Source organism: Megalobrama amblycephala, linkage group LG11, assembly GCF_018812025.1.
Source record: "Megalobrama amblycephala isolate DHTTF-2021 linkage group LG11, ASM1881202v1, whole genome shotgun sequence".
Classification (NCBI taxonomy): Eukaryota; Metazoa; Chordata; class Actinopteri; order Cypriniformes; family Xenocyprididae; genus Megalobrama; species Megalobrama amblycephala.
This window is the reverse complement of record NC_063054.1, coordinates 27051599-27066440: the sequence shown is the minus strand read 5'-3', so window position 1 is coordinate 27066440 and position 14842 is coordinate 27051599. Positions and strand designations below refer to the sequence as shown.

Below are 14842 nucleotides of genomic sequence, written 5' to 3'. Positions count from 1 at the left end.
ATGACTCAAAAACTAATTGTTTTCTTGAAGCACCCACAGAAACTTTGAATCAAACTTAAAAACACCTGGTAATTCAATTGTCATCACTTGTCATTTTTTTTTAATCTTTTTATTCATTCCTTCATTTATTTAATTAATAAAATGTATTTAAACTTCTTTAAATGTTTTATTAAGGCTGTTTCTATACAAATTTTTCAGAGGTAAATTTAATTAATTAATTAAATTAATTAACCTTTATTTACTTAGAATCAAACTGAAAAACAACTGGTGAATCAGTCACAAAAAAATTCTCATCACTGGTCCTTTATTTATTTATTTATTTATTCTTTCATTCATTTCATTAATTAACATTTAAATTTAATTTAATGTCTTATTAATATTATCCCCATACAAATTCACACAGGCCTGGTTTCATATCCACAAATATCCACTGACCTCTGAACACATAATCAATACACATAACTTCTACTCTGTTTTCCTCTTTTACCTGTTTTCCTTTTCACTCTCTTTCACTTCAAAATGTATGCATCCTTTTGCTTCTTTTCCTCATTCTTCTTCCATTCCTTCCCACTCTCACCATGATGCCGGTGTAGTGCGCATCACACACTCACACACCTCGGAGTCTATGTCCTTCACGTACCAACGGAGCTCCAAGTCAGTGTGTATTGATACACGGCCATGCCGGATTGCTCCTCGCTTCCCCTCTGACTCAGAGGAAGAGGAGGATGAGGAGGACGAGTGGGAGCAAAGGCCTGCCCTGACATATGAGAAGCCTATTGACCAAGAGTCTGCAGGTGACCCTGCATGGAAACAAATTAGCACGCATACTGCCCCTTGCACTCGTTCACTTTTATTCAGTGTGGAGTTTGAATACTAAACCCCTAGACAGCGTTTTTGGCTGTAATGAATGTTCAAATGAGCCTATGATGGCCTAATATGCTGTCTTGGTAGGCAGCACACTAGGTCAGTGATTCCCAACCAGGTGTACACATACCCCAAGCAGGTTACTAGAAATACTTGGAAATATTTCTCTTTTGCTTTTTTAACCTATAACAAAATTGCTTTGTTCAACATATATAAAATGACTTTATTAGGCATATCAAATAATACAAATACTTAACAACAATATTTATTTATTTACTTAATGACTTAAATGAGATATTTAAAGAGGACCTATTATACTTTTTTACATTTTTTTTTATTTCTTTAGTGCATAAAGTTGCTGTTAAAAAGCACAAAGTTTCTCCAAAGGTAGTTATTCTCTATATCAGTAAGCATTGTTTCTTAACTCCATGAAATGCCTTGATTTGTAGTCTTGAGTTTTCTTCGAGTAGTGTGTTAAAACTCGTCGTTAAGTAACTGGTCCAGCCAACCAATCAGAGCACATTGTGCAGAGACTGAAACTAAATAGAGCATTATTGACAGGCTGGGAAGCAAGGTGCTGCAAATTAAAAGAGATTGCTGGAAAATATGTGAAAAATTATGTTTTTTGAACATTTAAGCATGAAAACTCATTCTAGTAGACCCCAAAAACAAATTCATGTCTTTGAATAGGTCTTCTTAAAAAAAATGAGTTACTTTATTTACAATTTATTACTGAGTAAAACTAATTAATATGTGTGTACTATAGGGTTAAGGTTAGATAAGTGGTTTAGTTTAGAATTAGTTGCATGTAATTGTGCATAAATTACTTTTCTACAGTAAGTACATGTAACATATCTAACAGGAACACTGTAAAATAAAGTGTTACCAAAAATTGTTTAAAGGTGCCATAGAACGTCTTTTTAAAATGTCCCCTGAATGTGTCTGTGAAGTTTCAGCTCAAAATACCCCATAGATTTTTTTTTATTATTTTTTTTAACTGCCTATTATGGGGCATCATTAAATATGAGCCGATTTAGGCTGCAGCCCCTTTAATTGCTCACGCTCCCCGCTCACGGAGCTCGCGCTTGCCTTTAACAGTGCATAAACAAAGTTCACACAGCTAATATAACCCTCAAAATGGATCTTTACAAAGTGTTCGTCATGCAGCATGTCTAATTGCATAAGTACAGTGTTTATTTGGATGTTTACATTTGTTCTGAATGAGTTTGATAGTGATCCGTGGCTAAAGCTAACATAACACACTGTTGGAGAGATTATAAAGAATGAAGTTGTGTTTATGCATTATACAGACTGCAAGTGTTTTAAAAATGAAAATAACAACAGTCTTGTCTCTGTGAATACAGTAAGAAACTATGGTAACTTTAACCACATTTAACAGTACATTAGCAACATGCTAACGAAACATTTAGAAAGACAATTTACAAATATCACTAAACTGCACCTTCAATGGAAATATCACATTTACAAATATCACTAAAAATATCATGATATCATGGATCATGTCCTTATCGCTCCATCTGCCATTTTTCGCTGTTGTTCTTGCTTGCTTACCTGGTCTGATGATTCAGCTGTGCACATCCAGACGTCCTGCCCTTGTCTAATGCTTGAACATGGGCTGGCATATGCAGATATTAGGGGCGTACATATTAATGATCCCGACTGTTACGTAACAGTCTGTGTTATGTTGAGATTCGCCTGTTCTTCTGAGGTCTTTTAAACAAATGAGATTTACATAAGAAGGAGGAATCAATGGTGTTTGAGACTCACTGTATGTCATTTCCATGTACTGAACTCTTGTTATTTAACTATGCCAAGATAAATTAAATTTTTAATTCTAGGGCACCTTTAAATATTGAGTTGAGCTAATTGTGTAGATGATGCTCGTAAAAGAATATATCTTCTGTACAACAGTTTTATTTTGATGAAGGTGTACCCGACCCCCCTACTAATGGGGCTGTTAGTGTATGTAAGACAAAGGTTTGGAACTACTGCACTAGGTTTTGAAACACAGCCACACTTTCCAACATGGTGAGATGCTCAGTAGTTGTGACGTATTTTGCACATAATCACACTACTCACCTTGTGTGTTTTATAAAAGTCCATTAAAGGTGCAGTAAGTGACTTCTGAGAAACACTGTTGATATTTAAAAACAACCCAAACAAACAGACCCCTCCCTTTATTGCTCCGCCCCCAAAATTCACAAACATGCAATGCAAGAGTGGATGTCTCTATCGTAGCTGAAGCGAAGAAAAAAAATGCTTTGTGAAACACAAAGCAAAGATGACTAATGAATGACAAGGAAGAACAAAAAAAGAGTATAAGCAAGAGTTTGTTGTTAGTCGCTAGCAGCACACCAGATCCAGACAAACAATGACACTCAAAACTGTCCTGTTACTAGAGCTAACATTACAACAACAACAACATATCTTGATTCTGTGAAATATAGCAAAACCAATGTTACTCACCTATGGAGCAGAAACAACACAACCTCTGCATCTGTTTTCAGGCCTTCCTGCTTGGCTCTTGCCTGATCATATCCCTTCTTTTTCCAGTGATATTACTCTGACCTTTTCTCTTTTGTAAAGTTGCTCAGCCATCTCTCTTCTTTTAAAATCCCTCTTGCTCACTCTCTATCCTCCCCCATCATGAGTGGACACGCCCCCTTCTGCTGATTGGCTGCAAGTGTGTTGTGGTGCTCTGTCCGATCCACTTTCAACATTGTTTCTCAGAAATCACTTACTGCACCTTTAACATTACTGAAAGCAAAACCTTTTTATTCCAAGAGAGTTCTAGTACAGGTTGCATTCTGCCCCTGGGAAAGATGTTTCTGAAGGCTCTGAAATTGCTTAAAGAAACATTTGCTCTGCTTGTTCATATTCAAACATGTGTGGCTCTGTAATCTTAAACATGTAAAACACTCCTCTGTGTTTTTTTGTTTTTTGTAACCACAGATTCTAGTCTTGAGGGATGGCTCTCAATGACTTCCAAAAACACCAAACGGTTTGGATGGGAAAAGAAGGTAAAGGTTTAAACATGCACACTCACGTCACACATCAACAAACCCTGTCTCATCATCTGTGTGTTTATCTCTGTGTAAATTGTAGTATGTGGTGGTCAGCAGCAAGAAGATCCTGTTTTATGACTCAGAGCAGGACAGAGAGCAGTCCAGCCCCTTCATGATTCTGGACATAGAGTGAGTTTGGAAATACTACTCAAAATCAAAAAATATCTTTTTTAACATAAACTAATAAACTTAACGTGATGCATATTTATCGATCATAAATGCAATGAGAAAGATTTCTGCACTCAAAAATCTTGACATTTGGTTTATAAACATTTTCAAAATGCATTTGTGCAAATGAATCAGCATAAAACTTTTAATTGTGAAGAAATTTAAACTGATTCAGTTAAAAAGAATGAACATGGTTCAAATATAGCTAGCTGTGGAACACGCAAAATTCAGTTAGTAAAATTGATTGAAACAAATCTGATTGATTTATTGATAAATATCTAAAATTATAAAATTGGTTGTGTATTTAAAGGTGCCCTAGAACTTCTTTTTAAAAGATGTAATATAAGTCTAAGGTGTCCCCTGAATGTGTCTGTGAAGTTTCAGCTCAAAATACCACATAGATTTTTTTTTTTAATTCATTTTTTTAACTGCCTATTTTGGGGCATCATTAACTATGCACCGATATATAGGTTGCGTCCCCTTTAATTCTCGTGCTCCCCCGCCCCCGGAGCTCGCGCTTGCCTTGAACAGCATAAACACAGTTTACACAGCTAATATAACCCTCAAAATGGATCTTTACAAGATGTTCGTCATGCATACTGCATGCATGCTTCGGATGCTTGTTATGTTGAGATTCGCCTGTTCTTCGGAGGTCTTTTAAACAAATTAGATTTATATAAGAAGGAGGAAACAATGGAGTTTGAAACTCAGTGTATGTCTTTTCCATGTACTGAACTCTTGTTATTCAACTATGCCAATATAAATTCAATATTTAATTCTAGGGCACCTTTAAACCAAATTAAGTTTATTAGTACTATTAGAGAAATCTTGCGAATTATGCAATAGGCATCACATGAATTGTATAAAGTGGTGCAGGGATGATGTATTTTTGTAGGCCAGAAGTTAGAATCACACTTGTTTCCTCGACAAAAACCCAACAGGACTTTTCCATTAGCTTTTGGATTATTGCGGAAAATAAGTTCTGTGACTAACAAAAGCTTATGATTCGTACACATTTTCTTCATGGTGATAATCTTCACCAGTGGCGTAGCAAGTCAGCCCCGGGCCCATTTGCAAAAAAAATTTTTTACGGGCCCCCTCGGGCCATTTTCACTTTATAACATGCAGACAAAAATGGTAAAAAACATTTCTAGGAATGATAACAACAGCACAGTACTATAAGCACTCCTCCATCATTATGACTTTGCATTGCGGATCTATTTAAAAAATGTCAAAAAACAGCTTTTTAACACAGTCCAAGTTTGAATTCAACCAATTCGACTCTGGCTTTGGAATTTCAGAATGATAGCATCATTTCAGATGCGATGAGTCTGAATATTATTCCAGTTATGAATTAATTATTCTGTCACAGGCTTTTTAATGCACATATTTTGTTCCTAATAAATTTACTAGAAGTTTCTTCTCTAAATATGTTTCCATCACGTTTTATGTGCATTTTATTTTGTTGAATATCATTTATTCACATCTTGTGCAGTATCTCAAAATGTGCAGAAAACCAGTATGACTGATTTAAAATTCTGTACTACTTACGTTACTGCATGCATACGTTTCAGAAACCCACTTTAAAAATGACGCACAGACGTGCATGTGAGCCTTTGAAAGTATTTGGCTGCAGAAAGACGCGTTCGGCGTGTGTGCACTGCGCATTTTCTAGTGGAATTTTGTTTTGAAGCACTCAATTCACTCTCGCATGGGCTGTTGTACAGTATACACACTGTCCATGCCATATGCAATCTCAAAAATTGGGCTGCACGCGGACGAGGTGTGCGGACCTCCGCGAACCCTTTTGATGATGCAAAATTACGTGATGCGGACGGTGCACAGACGCTTGAAGTATAGGCTACTTTGGGGTTAAACCCGTAATAGCGGGCTCCCAGTCCACCCGGGCCCATATGTATGGCGTTATTTTACTGTCAATTGTCGAGAGCACATTATTGTGACGCGAGAGCATATCAATGTAATGCGCGAGCGCAAATCTGTCCGATCGCGCGCGGATTTCCTCTGCTCTCGCGCAAATCTGTCCGCTCGCGCGCGGATTTCCTTTGCTCTCGCGCAAATCTGGACGCGCGCGCTCAAATATACAGTGCTCTCTTATGAACTGCCTCTCCTCTCGCTCAGATATTGCGTGTGCACGCTCAAACTGTTTCCTGCGTGCTCAAACGTGTCCTGCGCGCTCAAACTGCACATGTGCGCTCACGAATCTCTCCGTGCTCTTGCAGAAATTAATTTGCTTTTGGATTAAATGCTGTCAAAAGTTATAAACCAATCAGAAGAGACGACTGATCCATGAAAATGCTACATGGAATCTTATTGGCTGAGAGTGAACTGCGCCTGGAATTCTTTCGACAAAGATATGTATTTTACTTATTCACAATTTAATAATATTTATCAAATGTAACCTAGTCTAACTGCATCACATTACAGGTCAAACCCCTATTTATCTAAACAAACAAACAAAAAATGTTTCTTAAAGTTATTGTGGTCATACGTTTTGTGTTGAAATTTAAAAAAAAAAAAATAGGTAACATTTTACAATAAGGTTTTTATTTGTTAACATTAGTTAATGTATTATCTAACATGAACTAACAATGTGCAATACATTACTGTAATTATTAATCTTTGTTAACGTTAAAAATACAGCTGTTTGTTGGTTGTTTACTTCACAGTGCATTTAATAATGTTAACAAATACAACATTTGATTTTAATAACGTATTAGTAAATGTTGAAATTAACATTAACAAATATTAATAAATGCTGAAGAAGAGCAATTCATTATTAGTTAATGTTAACTAATGCAGTTAAATAATGTTAACGCAACCTTATTGTAAAGTATTACCAACAAATATCTTCTGATTTAAGACCGAACAAGATCAGGGTCAAATCGTCATTCCCTTAATACTTAATGTGGAGATCACATATACCACTATAGTCAATTTCTTTTGAGGTCTGGAATTAATGATTCTGATACATCAAATACATTCTGATACATCAAATACATTTTAACAGTCACTGGTCACCACCTACTGGCAGAACAGTGTAACAACATTAGTTTCAACATTCATTTAGCTACTTATTTTAATTGCTGAAATCAGTGTATATTCAGACTATAAATTGTTATTGCAATACTTGCATTATTATTTAATGTTTGCAACACAGATGTAGCAATAGTATGTTGTTGAAAACACTTTGTGAAGCTGTTTAAAACATATAGCTTACATGACCACTGCTTTCAGCAGCAATGCAAAAGCAGGTTTAAATATTCTGGTATGATTGTAATTTCAAAAGGTTTAATAGACATAACCGAATCGTTGTCATTTAGGAATAAGATCGCGTTCTTTTGCTTAATCGTGCATACACAAGAGCTTAGGTATTTTTGTATGTCATGTTTTATACCAGACCTCAAAAGAAATTGACAATGGTGGTATGTGATCTCCACATTAAGTATTAAGGGAATGACGATTTGACCCTGATCTTGTTCGGTCTTAAATCAGAAGATATTTGTTGGTAATACTTTACAATAAGGTTGCGTTAACATTATTTAACTGCATTAGTTAACATTAACTAATAATGAATTGCTCTTCTTCAGCATTTATTAATATTTGTTAATGTTAATTTCAACATTTACTAATACGTTATTAAAATCAAATGTTGTATTTGTTAACATTATTAAATGCACTGTGAAGTAAACAACCAACAAACAGCTGTATTTTTAACGTTAACAAAGATTAATAATTACAGTAATGTATTGCACATTGTTAGTTCATGTTAGATAATACATTAACTAATGTTAACAAATAAAAACCTTATTGTAAAATGTTACCTATTTTTTTTTTTTTTAAATTTCAACACAAAACGTATGACCACAATAACTTTAAGAAACATTTTTTGTTTGTTTGTTTAGATAAATAGGGGTTTGACCTGTAATGTGATGCAGTTAGACTAGGTTACATTTGATAAATATTATTAAATTGTGAATAAGTAAAATACATATCTTTGTCGAAAGAATTCCAGGCGCAGTTCACTCTCAGCCAATAAGATTCCATGTAGCATTTTCATGGATCAGTCGTCTCTTCTGATTGGTTTATAACTTTTGACAGCATTTAATCCAAAAGCAAATTAATTTCTGCAAGAGCACGGAGAGATTCGTGAGCGCACATGTGCAGTTTGAGCGCGCAGGACACGTTTGAGCACGCAGGAAACAGTTTGAGCGTGCACACGCAATATCTGAGCGAGAGGAGAGGCAGTTCATAAGAGAGCACTGTATATTTGAGCGCGCGCGTCCAGATTTGCGCGAGAGCAAAGGAAATCCGCGCGCGAGCGGACAGATTTGCGCGAGAGCAGAGGAAATCCGCGCGCGAGCAGAGGAAATCCGCGCGCGAGCGGACAGATTTGCGCTCGCGCATTACATTGATATGCTCTCGCGTCACAATAATGTGCTCTCGACAATTGACAGTAAAATAACGCCATACATATGCACGTGCATACCCTGCATACCCAGACACTACACCACTGATCTTCACAAATGAACACAACTTTTTAATGAGTTTCGAAGCATAAACACAATCAGCAGAAGTCAAAAGCTAAACATAGGCTATAAATGAACTACACCACAGTTGCATGACTTCAACGTCACCATCACTAAGCTTCCGATGACTCTTTCAGTCTTTGTTTAAAAACATTTTCCCTGAAAGTTTGAGTTATGATAGTTTGCAAGAGCGAGATTATAAACACAACGAGGCTGTGAAAAGTGAGTAGATGAGTTTACGTGTTCGCTTGGCTGATGTCCCCGTCAACCTCTGTATTCCCATTTAGTCACTTGTTTGCAACTGCCTTTTACAAGACAAGTAAAAGCTTTTAAAAGAAAATCACAAAAAAATCCATTAATGACTCGTTTCTGGATTTTGGATAACAAAAATACGTCATTCCTGAACCACACTATTAGTTTGTTTATGTTTAAACTGTGTGATCCAAATGGATGGAAATTGAGTTACATAAATATAAAATTTAGGCCTACATATTTTTGAGTGCACACATTTACTGCTCTCTTGCACAGCAATAGCCATTTATTTTTAATGCTTCCTCTTTTCCCTCGTAGCAAACTTTTCCACGTGAGACCTGTCACTCAGACAGACGTGTACCGCGCAGATCCCAGAGAAATCCCACGCATCTTCCAGGTAACATGCTTAATTTGTCCTACAAGAAATGTATTAGCATGCTTTAATATTAACCTTATTTTTATCTTCTGTTTTGTCTGTAGATATTATATGCTAATGAGGGGGAGAGCAAGAAAGAGGAGCTTGCTGTGGAACCCTTATTAGCAACTGAAAGGTCTTCGTACATCCCACACAAAGGTCACGAGTTCGTGCACACACTTTACCACTTCCCCTCCAGCTGTGAAGCATGTCCGAGGCCTCTGTGGCACGTCTTCAAACCCCCACCAGCTCTGGAGTGCAGACGCTGCCGAGTCAAATGCCATAAAGACCACATAGATCGCAAGGAAGAGGTCCTTGCTCCTTGCAGAGGTCAGGAGGTCACACTCATAATAAGCACTGATAATTTAAATTTTTATATATATATATATATATATATATATATATATATATATATATATATATATATATATATATATAAAATGAAAATGATTTAAATTTATTAAAAATATATATTTATTTAATAATAAAAATAAAATTAAATGAAAATGAATTATTAATAATTATGGCTATAAAATATTTTTCTATTATTTTAATATTTTTAATTAATATTTATTTTATTATTATAATTTTAATGTATTTATCATTCTACTTTTACACTAGTTTGGGATCAGTAAGATGTTATGTTTTTGAAAGAAGTCTCGCCAAGGCTGCATTTATTTAGTTAAAAATGCAGTAAAAACTGTAATATTCACTACAGTTTTAATTAAAGGTGCTAAAGAGGATCTTTTCGTCGACTGAGAAACCAAAGACTGTTAATGAGTTTTTGAAATGAGCGCATGCGTAAGAACAACCCCCCTCCTTCACAGCTCATTTCGAGGGAACGCCTCCCAAAACTCGTGCACGAGTACTGGAACACGAGTGTTTACCACCGGCATTCGCTGTGTCGTGTTAGTGGATTCATTATGTCGGACTCACCGCAGGTAACTCATAATCTGCAGTTGTTACTCCTGTCTCCTGACAAAAACATTGCATGCAGCGCCTGTGGAGTGTGGAAAGTTACTGGAGCGCGCAGCCACACACGTCTCTCACAAGGAACGTCATGGCAGTGATTGACAAACCATCAGCCAACCGTTTACGCGATGATCGCGTAAACGATTGGCTGATGTTTTTAAGGCCCTACCTCGTGCACAGATGATGTATATTAATATTATTCCTTTCAGTGCACCTAATAAATAGTCTTTTATCAGTTAGTAAAGACAGTTTCAAGTAATATTGCAAAAATGTATAAAACAAAACATCCTCTTTAGCACCTTTAAAATTCACTACAATTTAATATATTTTAAAATGTAATTTATTCCTGTGATAGCAAAACACAATTTTCAGCAGGCATTACTCCAGTCTTCAGTGTCGCATGATCCCTCAAATATCATTTGAATATGCTGATTTGCTGTTCAAGAAACATTTCATATTATTGTCATTGTTAAAAACAATTGTGCTACTTAATAATTTTGTTGAAAGTTTATATGTGAAGTTTTGAACATCCCCACTGTGTACTTTGGGTTGAAACTAACCTGTTTTGTTTGGCCTTTTTTTTTTTCTCTCCAGTGAACTATGATATGTCCACTGCGAAAGAGCTACTGCTGCTGGCCAACTCCACAGAAGACCAGAAGAAATGGGTCAGCCGATTACTCAAGCGGGTCCCACGTAAACCTTTAGCCCACTCCTCAAGCATAGCTATAGCCTCTCCCACCTCTGATGCATCATCATCTGGCCTGTCCCCTCTGCCCTCTCCTCATCTGTCGTCACATTCATCTCCCAGGCTTTCACACAGAGGAGCCGTCAAAGTGCATTCCACCAAACAGCCCTCCACCAAGACCAGGTGAGAACCACTTGACAGATCAACAGGTTCAAACAAAGGAGCTTGAGACAGTTAGGTTATATGGAGATACACTATCATTTGAAGTTATAACATGGGGATTTATCTAAAGCTGTAGTTCATAACCAGGGGGCCTCAGGATGACTTAAAAATGTATATAAAAATAATATATTATGATTTTAAAAAAATAATAATTAATATTTTCTATTAATTTTAATGATCTAACTTGCTTAAAAAATAGAAAAATCAAGTTCTATATCTATATTTCCTTTTTTTCTCTTCAATAACTATCTTTTTTATTGAAAAACATATAGTTCTGGAAGAATTCTCTATATATTATAGTTAATATTATATAATGTAGGGGGCCAAACTCATGCCAACAATTTTGTCTAAAGAGTCCGGCCTTTTTTTTTATAATAATTTTTTGACACAGCTCATCCATGAACATTTGAATGCATAATTCATAACCAATTATACAAAGGCACTTTCTATAATCTGCTTTACTGTTTCCTACTTACACTTCTTGTACTAGCTTGAACTCTTCTGCTCAACTTTTAAAAAATGTGTATTTCAGCATTTCTAATTAAGTTGCTCCTTATTTGTATAGTTTCTTATTTGTCAGTTGCTTTAGATACAAGCATTTGCAAAATTAAAGGAAAAGTTCACCCAAAAATGAACTTGTATAGACTACTTACAATATTTATGGCTATTTTTAAGGCCCGTTCACACCAAAGACGATAACTATAATGATAACAATAAAGATATTGTTCTAAAAAGTTCTAAATATAAAAGAATAGCAGACTCCATACATAACTATAATGATAACGGCATAGAGAAACAATATCATAGGAATTACTTTCAGAAGGATTTTTTCCAGCTGATGAACTGTAGAGGCATTTTCATTTTTGGGTGAACTGCATCTTTAATCAAGGTGCTGTTATATGTTGACCTGGTTCAACAAGTTAGACATGGCTATGAAGTTGTGCAGGTTCTCAATTGCTTACATTATATTGCTAACCTTTTATAGCCCTGGCCCCATGCTCCGTATCATTCTTCACTGACCTCTTCACCTTTGACATTTCACCTTCCCCACTTGTGCATATGTGTGGACAGTAAGTACACTGCATCACTGCTTATCGACCAGGCTTTCTGTTTGCCTGTGCTGCTCTAAACCCTGAAGGCGATGTTTGACTCTCTGTACTCTTCTGTATATGCATCTGAAACAGAAATCCTCTTTGCTTGAGTGTCAACACATAAAAAAACAAACATCCACTAACGATGCAATCTCTCTTTTAATTCAATAATATTGGCATCTAATTCTGAGCTGTGTCTTCTTCAACCCAGGCCTGTATCTTATTAATTTTCCAATAAAAAAACAAAAACAAAAAACATATCTTAATAATAATATCTGCCATGGTCAAATTTGATTTTATTTTTTAAATTATCTGTAAATGAAGAGCAGCATGTGTCACTCCCACATCTTTTTAGAGCTTAAAGAAAACACACTTAAAATTCTTTAAAAAAAATGTATACTTTCAGTTAAACATGGGTGGCCATAATTTTTTTTTTTTTTCCCGTTGACTTCTTCAATGACATTTTTACGAGGCCGAATGACTCCTCTTTGTTCCAGATTTCTTGAGTTGGGCCTGAAGGACTTGGGTTGGTCTTTTGATGTTGAAATGGATGATGACGATGTATTAGACTTCTGAGGAGTTGAGTTTGTGGGGTAACCACAGTGATGCTTTAGCATGCATTTGTGTCTGCGTGTTTATGCTATTACTATTTTTTTTTAAAGTATGGTATTAATAGTGTGTTTTGTTCCCCTTCGAGGGACTATAGCTAGGCCAAGATATTGCCAATGTGTTTGAAGCACTTATATGAGTGGGCATGTTTGTGTGGACATGTCTGGCTGTATTAAAAACATCTTGCTTACTTTGAACGAGGTGGATCTGAAAACTGATGGTGTTGTGGTGATGTTGCTTGTGGTTGAATAGAAAATGGGATGCATTATGTTTGCCATATTTGAGTTTTGGATTTTTTTACTCAGTGATCTCTTTCTCCTCTCTCTTAATTTCAGCTAACCTTGGTGAAGGCCGGATAGATGATGATCAGTTTGGGAACTATGAAAGCAGAGAATGTCATAGTGTTCATTTTGGCAAATCGCAGGGCTTCCAAGTGCCAAACTCCACAAGTATAAATGACTGGGGAGGTCTAATATTTTATACAATGCAAGCCATAAATGTAGTTTCAATTTTAAGTGTGTTTTATGTCTTCATAGATTATACGGTTCTTAAAAGTACAAGCATTTTAAATTTCATAGGTTACTTTTATCTCCTTACAAGGTTGTCAGTGTGTGTGTCTCTTTGCCTGTGTGTGTGTGTGTGTGTGTTTGAAACAGAATATGTGCTTAGGCTCTGCAATTATATGATCATCTGAATTTATATACTCAAGTATTATATCTATTTTTGTTAGAAAAAAACAGGCCTATTTAGTGGCACACAGATTATATTTTTTATCATGCATTATATCAAAGAACACTGCTTTTCAAGGAGCGTTACTTATTGTCAGAACTATCTGCTCAAAATATATGCATTATTGAAGACTTGATGCAAACATGCAATTTGTAGCACATTTTATTAAATGCTGTGACAAAAATTAGAGAGAACTGTATGCATAGTGGAACATGATGACCTCTGGTCCAAACATTTTCTGTATTTTATTTTGTCATGTTGCCACTGACAGACTGTTGAGAAATTGTTAATAAAAAAGCTTTATTTGATGGAAAACCTCTGACTCCCTATGTGTGATGATCCAAACTCGTCTGTAATATTTATATAGAACTGTAAAACATGTTTCTAGGATACAAAATTGGAGTGGACTAGCATGTGCATGTCCCCACAGAAATGTTGAAAATTGAAGATAAAGGTTGCATTAATGTCTTCATTTAGCATAATCGTCATTTAAGAAGTTAAAGCAATATTTATACAGGTAACTTAAGCTCTTTTATTGAGGCACTGTAAAAAACTAACATGAAATGTTAATATCAATATGTTGCCATTGTCATTTACTAGGGGTTAAAAAAGCATGCTTTGTATAGTAAATGATTCACAAGAATTGATTAATAAAAGTCCATGGTTGCACAAGAGTTTGAACCAGATGTGGACCTGGAAAATCCTTATTTGCATGTTGACAAATGTGATTCAGGCTATAAAAGTAGAATCGGATCTACATGACATAAGTTCAAGACTGAGACGCTGAGGTTTCTACCAGGATATTCTTATTTCTGCTGCATCTTGTCATAGATATGAACAGCTATTATTTTCTAACAGTTGCAGGGGTATTGAGCTGCTTTGCTGGTGGCAGTGGTGTTTCGCACCCAGGAAAATGCAGATGTGTCTTAAGATCCGATGAGGTCAGAGTCATTTGTCTTTACGTTAACTTTACGCAGTTACCCAGTAAGGCCTTCCCGGGTAATACTACAGACCTCAATGTCCGCTTTAGCAATTTAAGCTCCATAACATCTGATGACCTGAAGATCTTCTCCCAACTGAGGCAGCTCAGTCTGATCAGAAACCAGCTGCGAACATTACCTGCAGACCTGCTTAAGGGCCTGTCAAATCTTCAAATCCTTGACCTTACAGGTAATGTGTGTTTACATAACTAATATAAGTTA

The 14842-nt window shown here is 35.9% G+C and overlaps 1 protein-coding gene across 7 annotated transcripts in view; it reads left to right on the top strand.

Annotated features, from left to right (window-relative positions):
• The window catches only part of rock2b (rho-associated, coiled-coil containing protein kinase 2b), a 43972-nt gene extending 30017 nt beyond the window's left edge, over window positions 1-13955 (top strand). Inside the window, exons 27-35 of one of the 7 annotated variants that reach the window (XR_007187066.1) lie at window positions 594-794; window positions 3838-3905; window positions 3991-4079; window positions 9236-9314; window positions 9398-9662; window positions 10899-11172; window positions 12197-12281; window positions 12800-12881; window positions 13247-13955. Coding sequence is in view for 5 of the 7 variants with exons in the window: in XM_048207031.1 (XP_048062988.1) it covers window positions 594-794; window positions 3838-3905; window positions 3991-4079; window positions 9236-9314; window positions 9398-9662; window positions 10899-11172; window positions 12800-12878 (1055 nt within the window). In the remaining 2 variants the exon portion in view is untranslated. Of the gene's footprint in view, window positions 1-593; window positions 795-3837; window positions 3906-3990; window positions 4080-9235; window positions 9315-9397; window positions 9663-10898; window positions 11177-12196; window positions 12282-12799; window positions 12896-13246 lie in introns of those variants that run through there. The other 6 variants (XR_007187065.1, XM_048207031.1, XM_048207032.1 and 3 more) reach the window with 6 other exon arrangements.
• The last annotated feature ends 887 nt before the right edge of the window (window positions 13956-14842 follow it).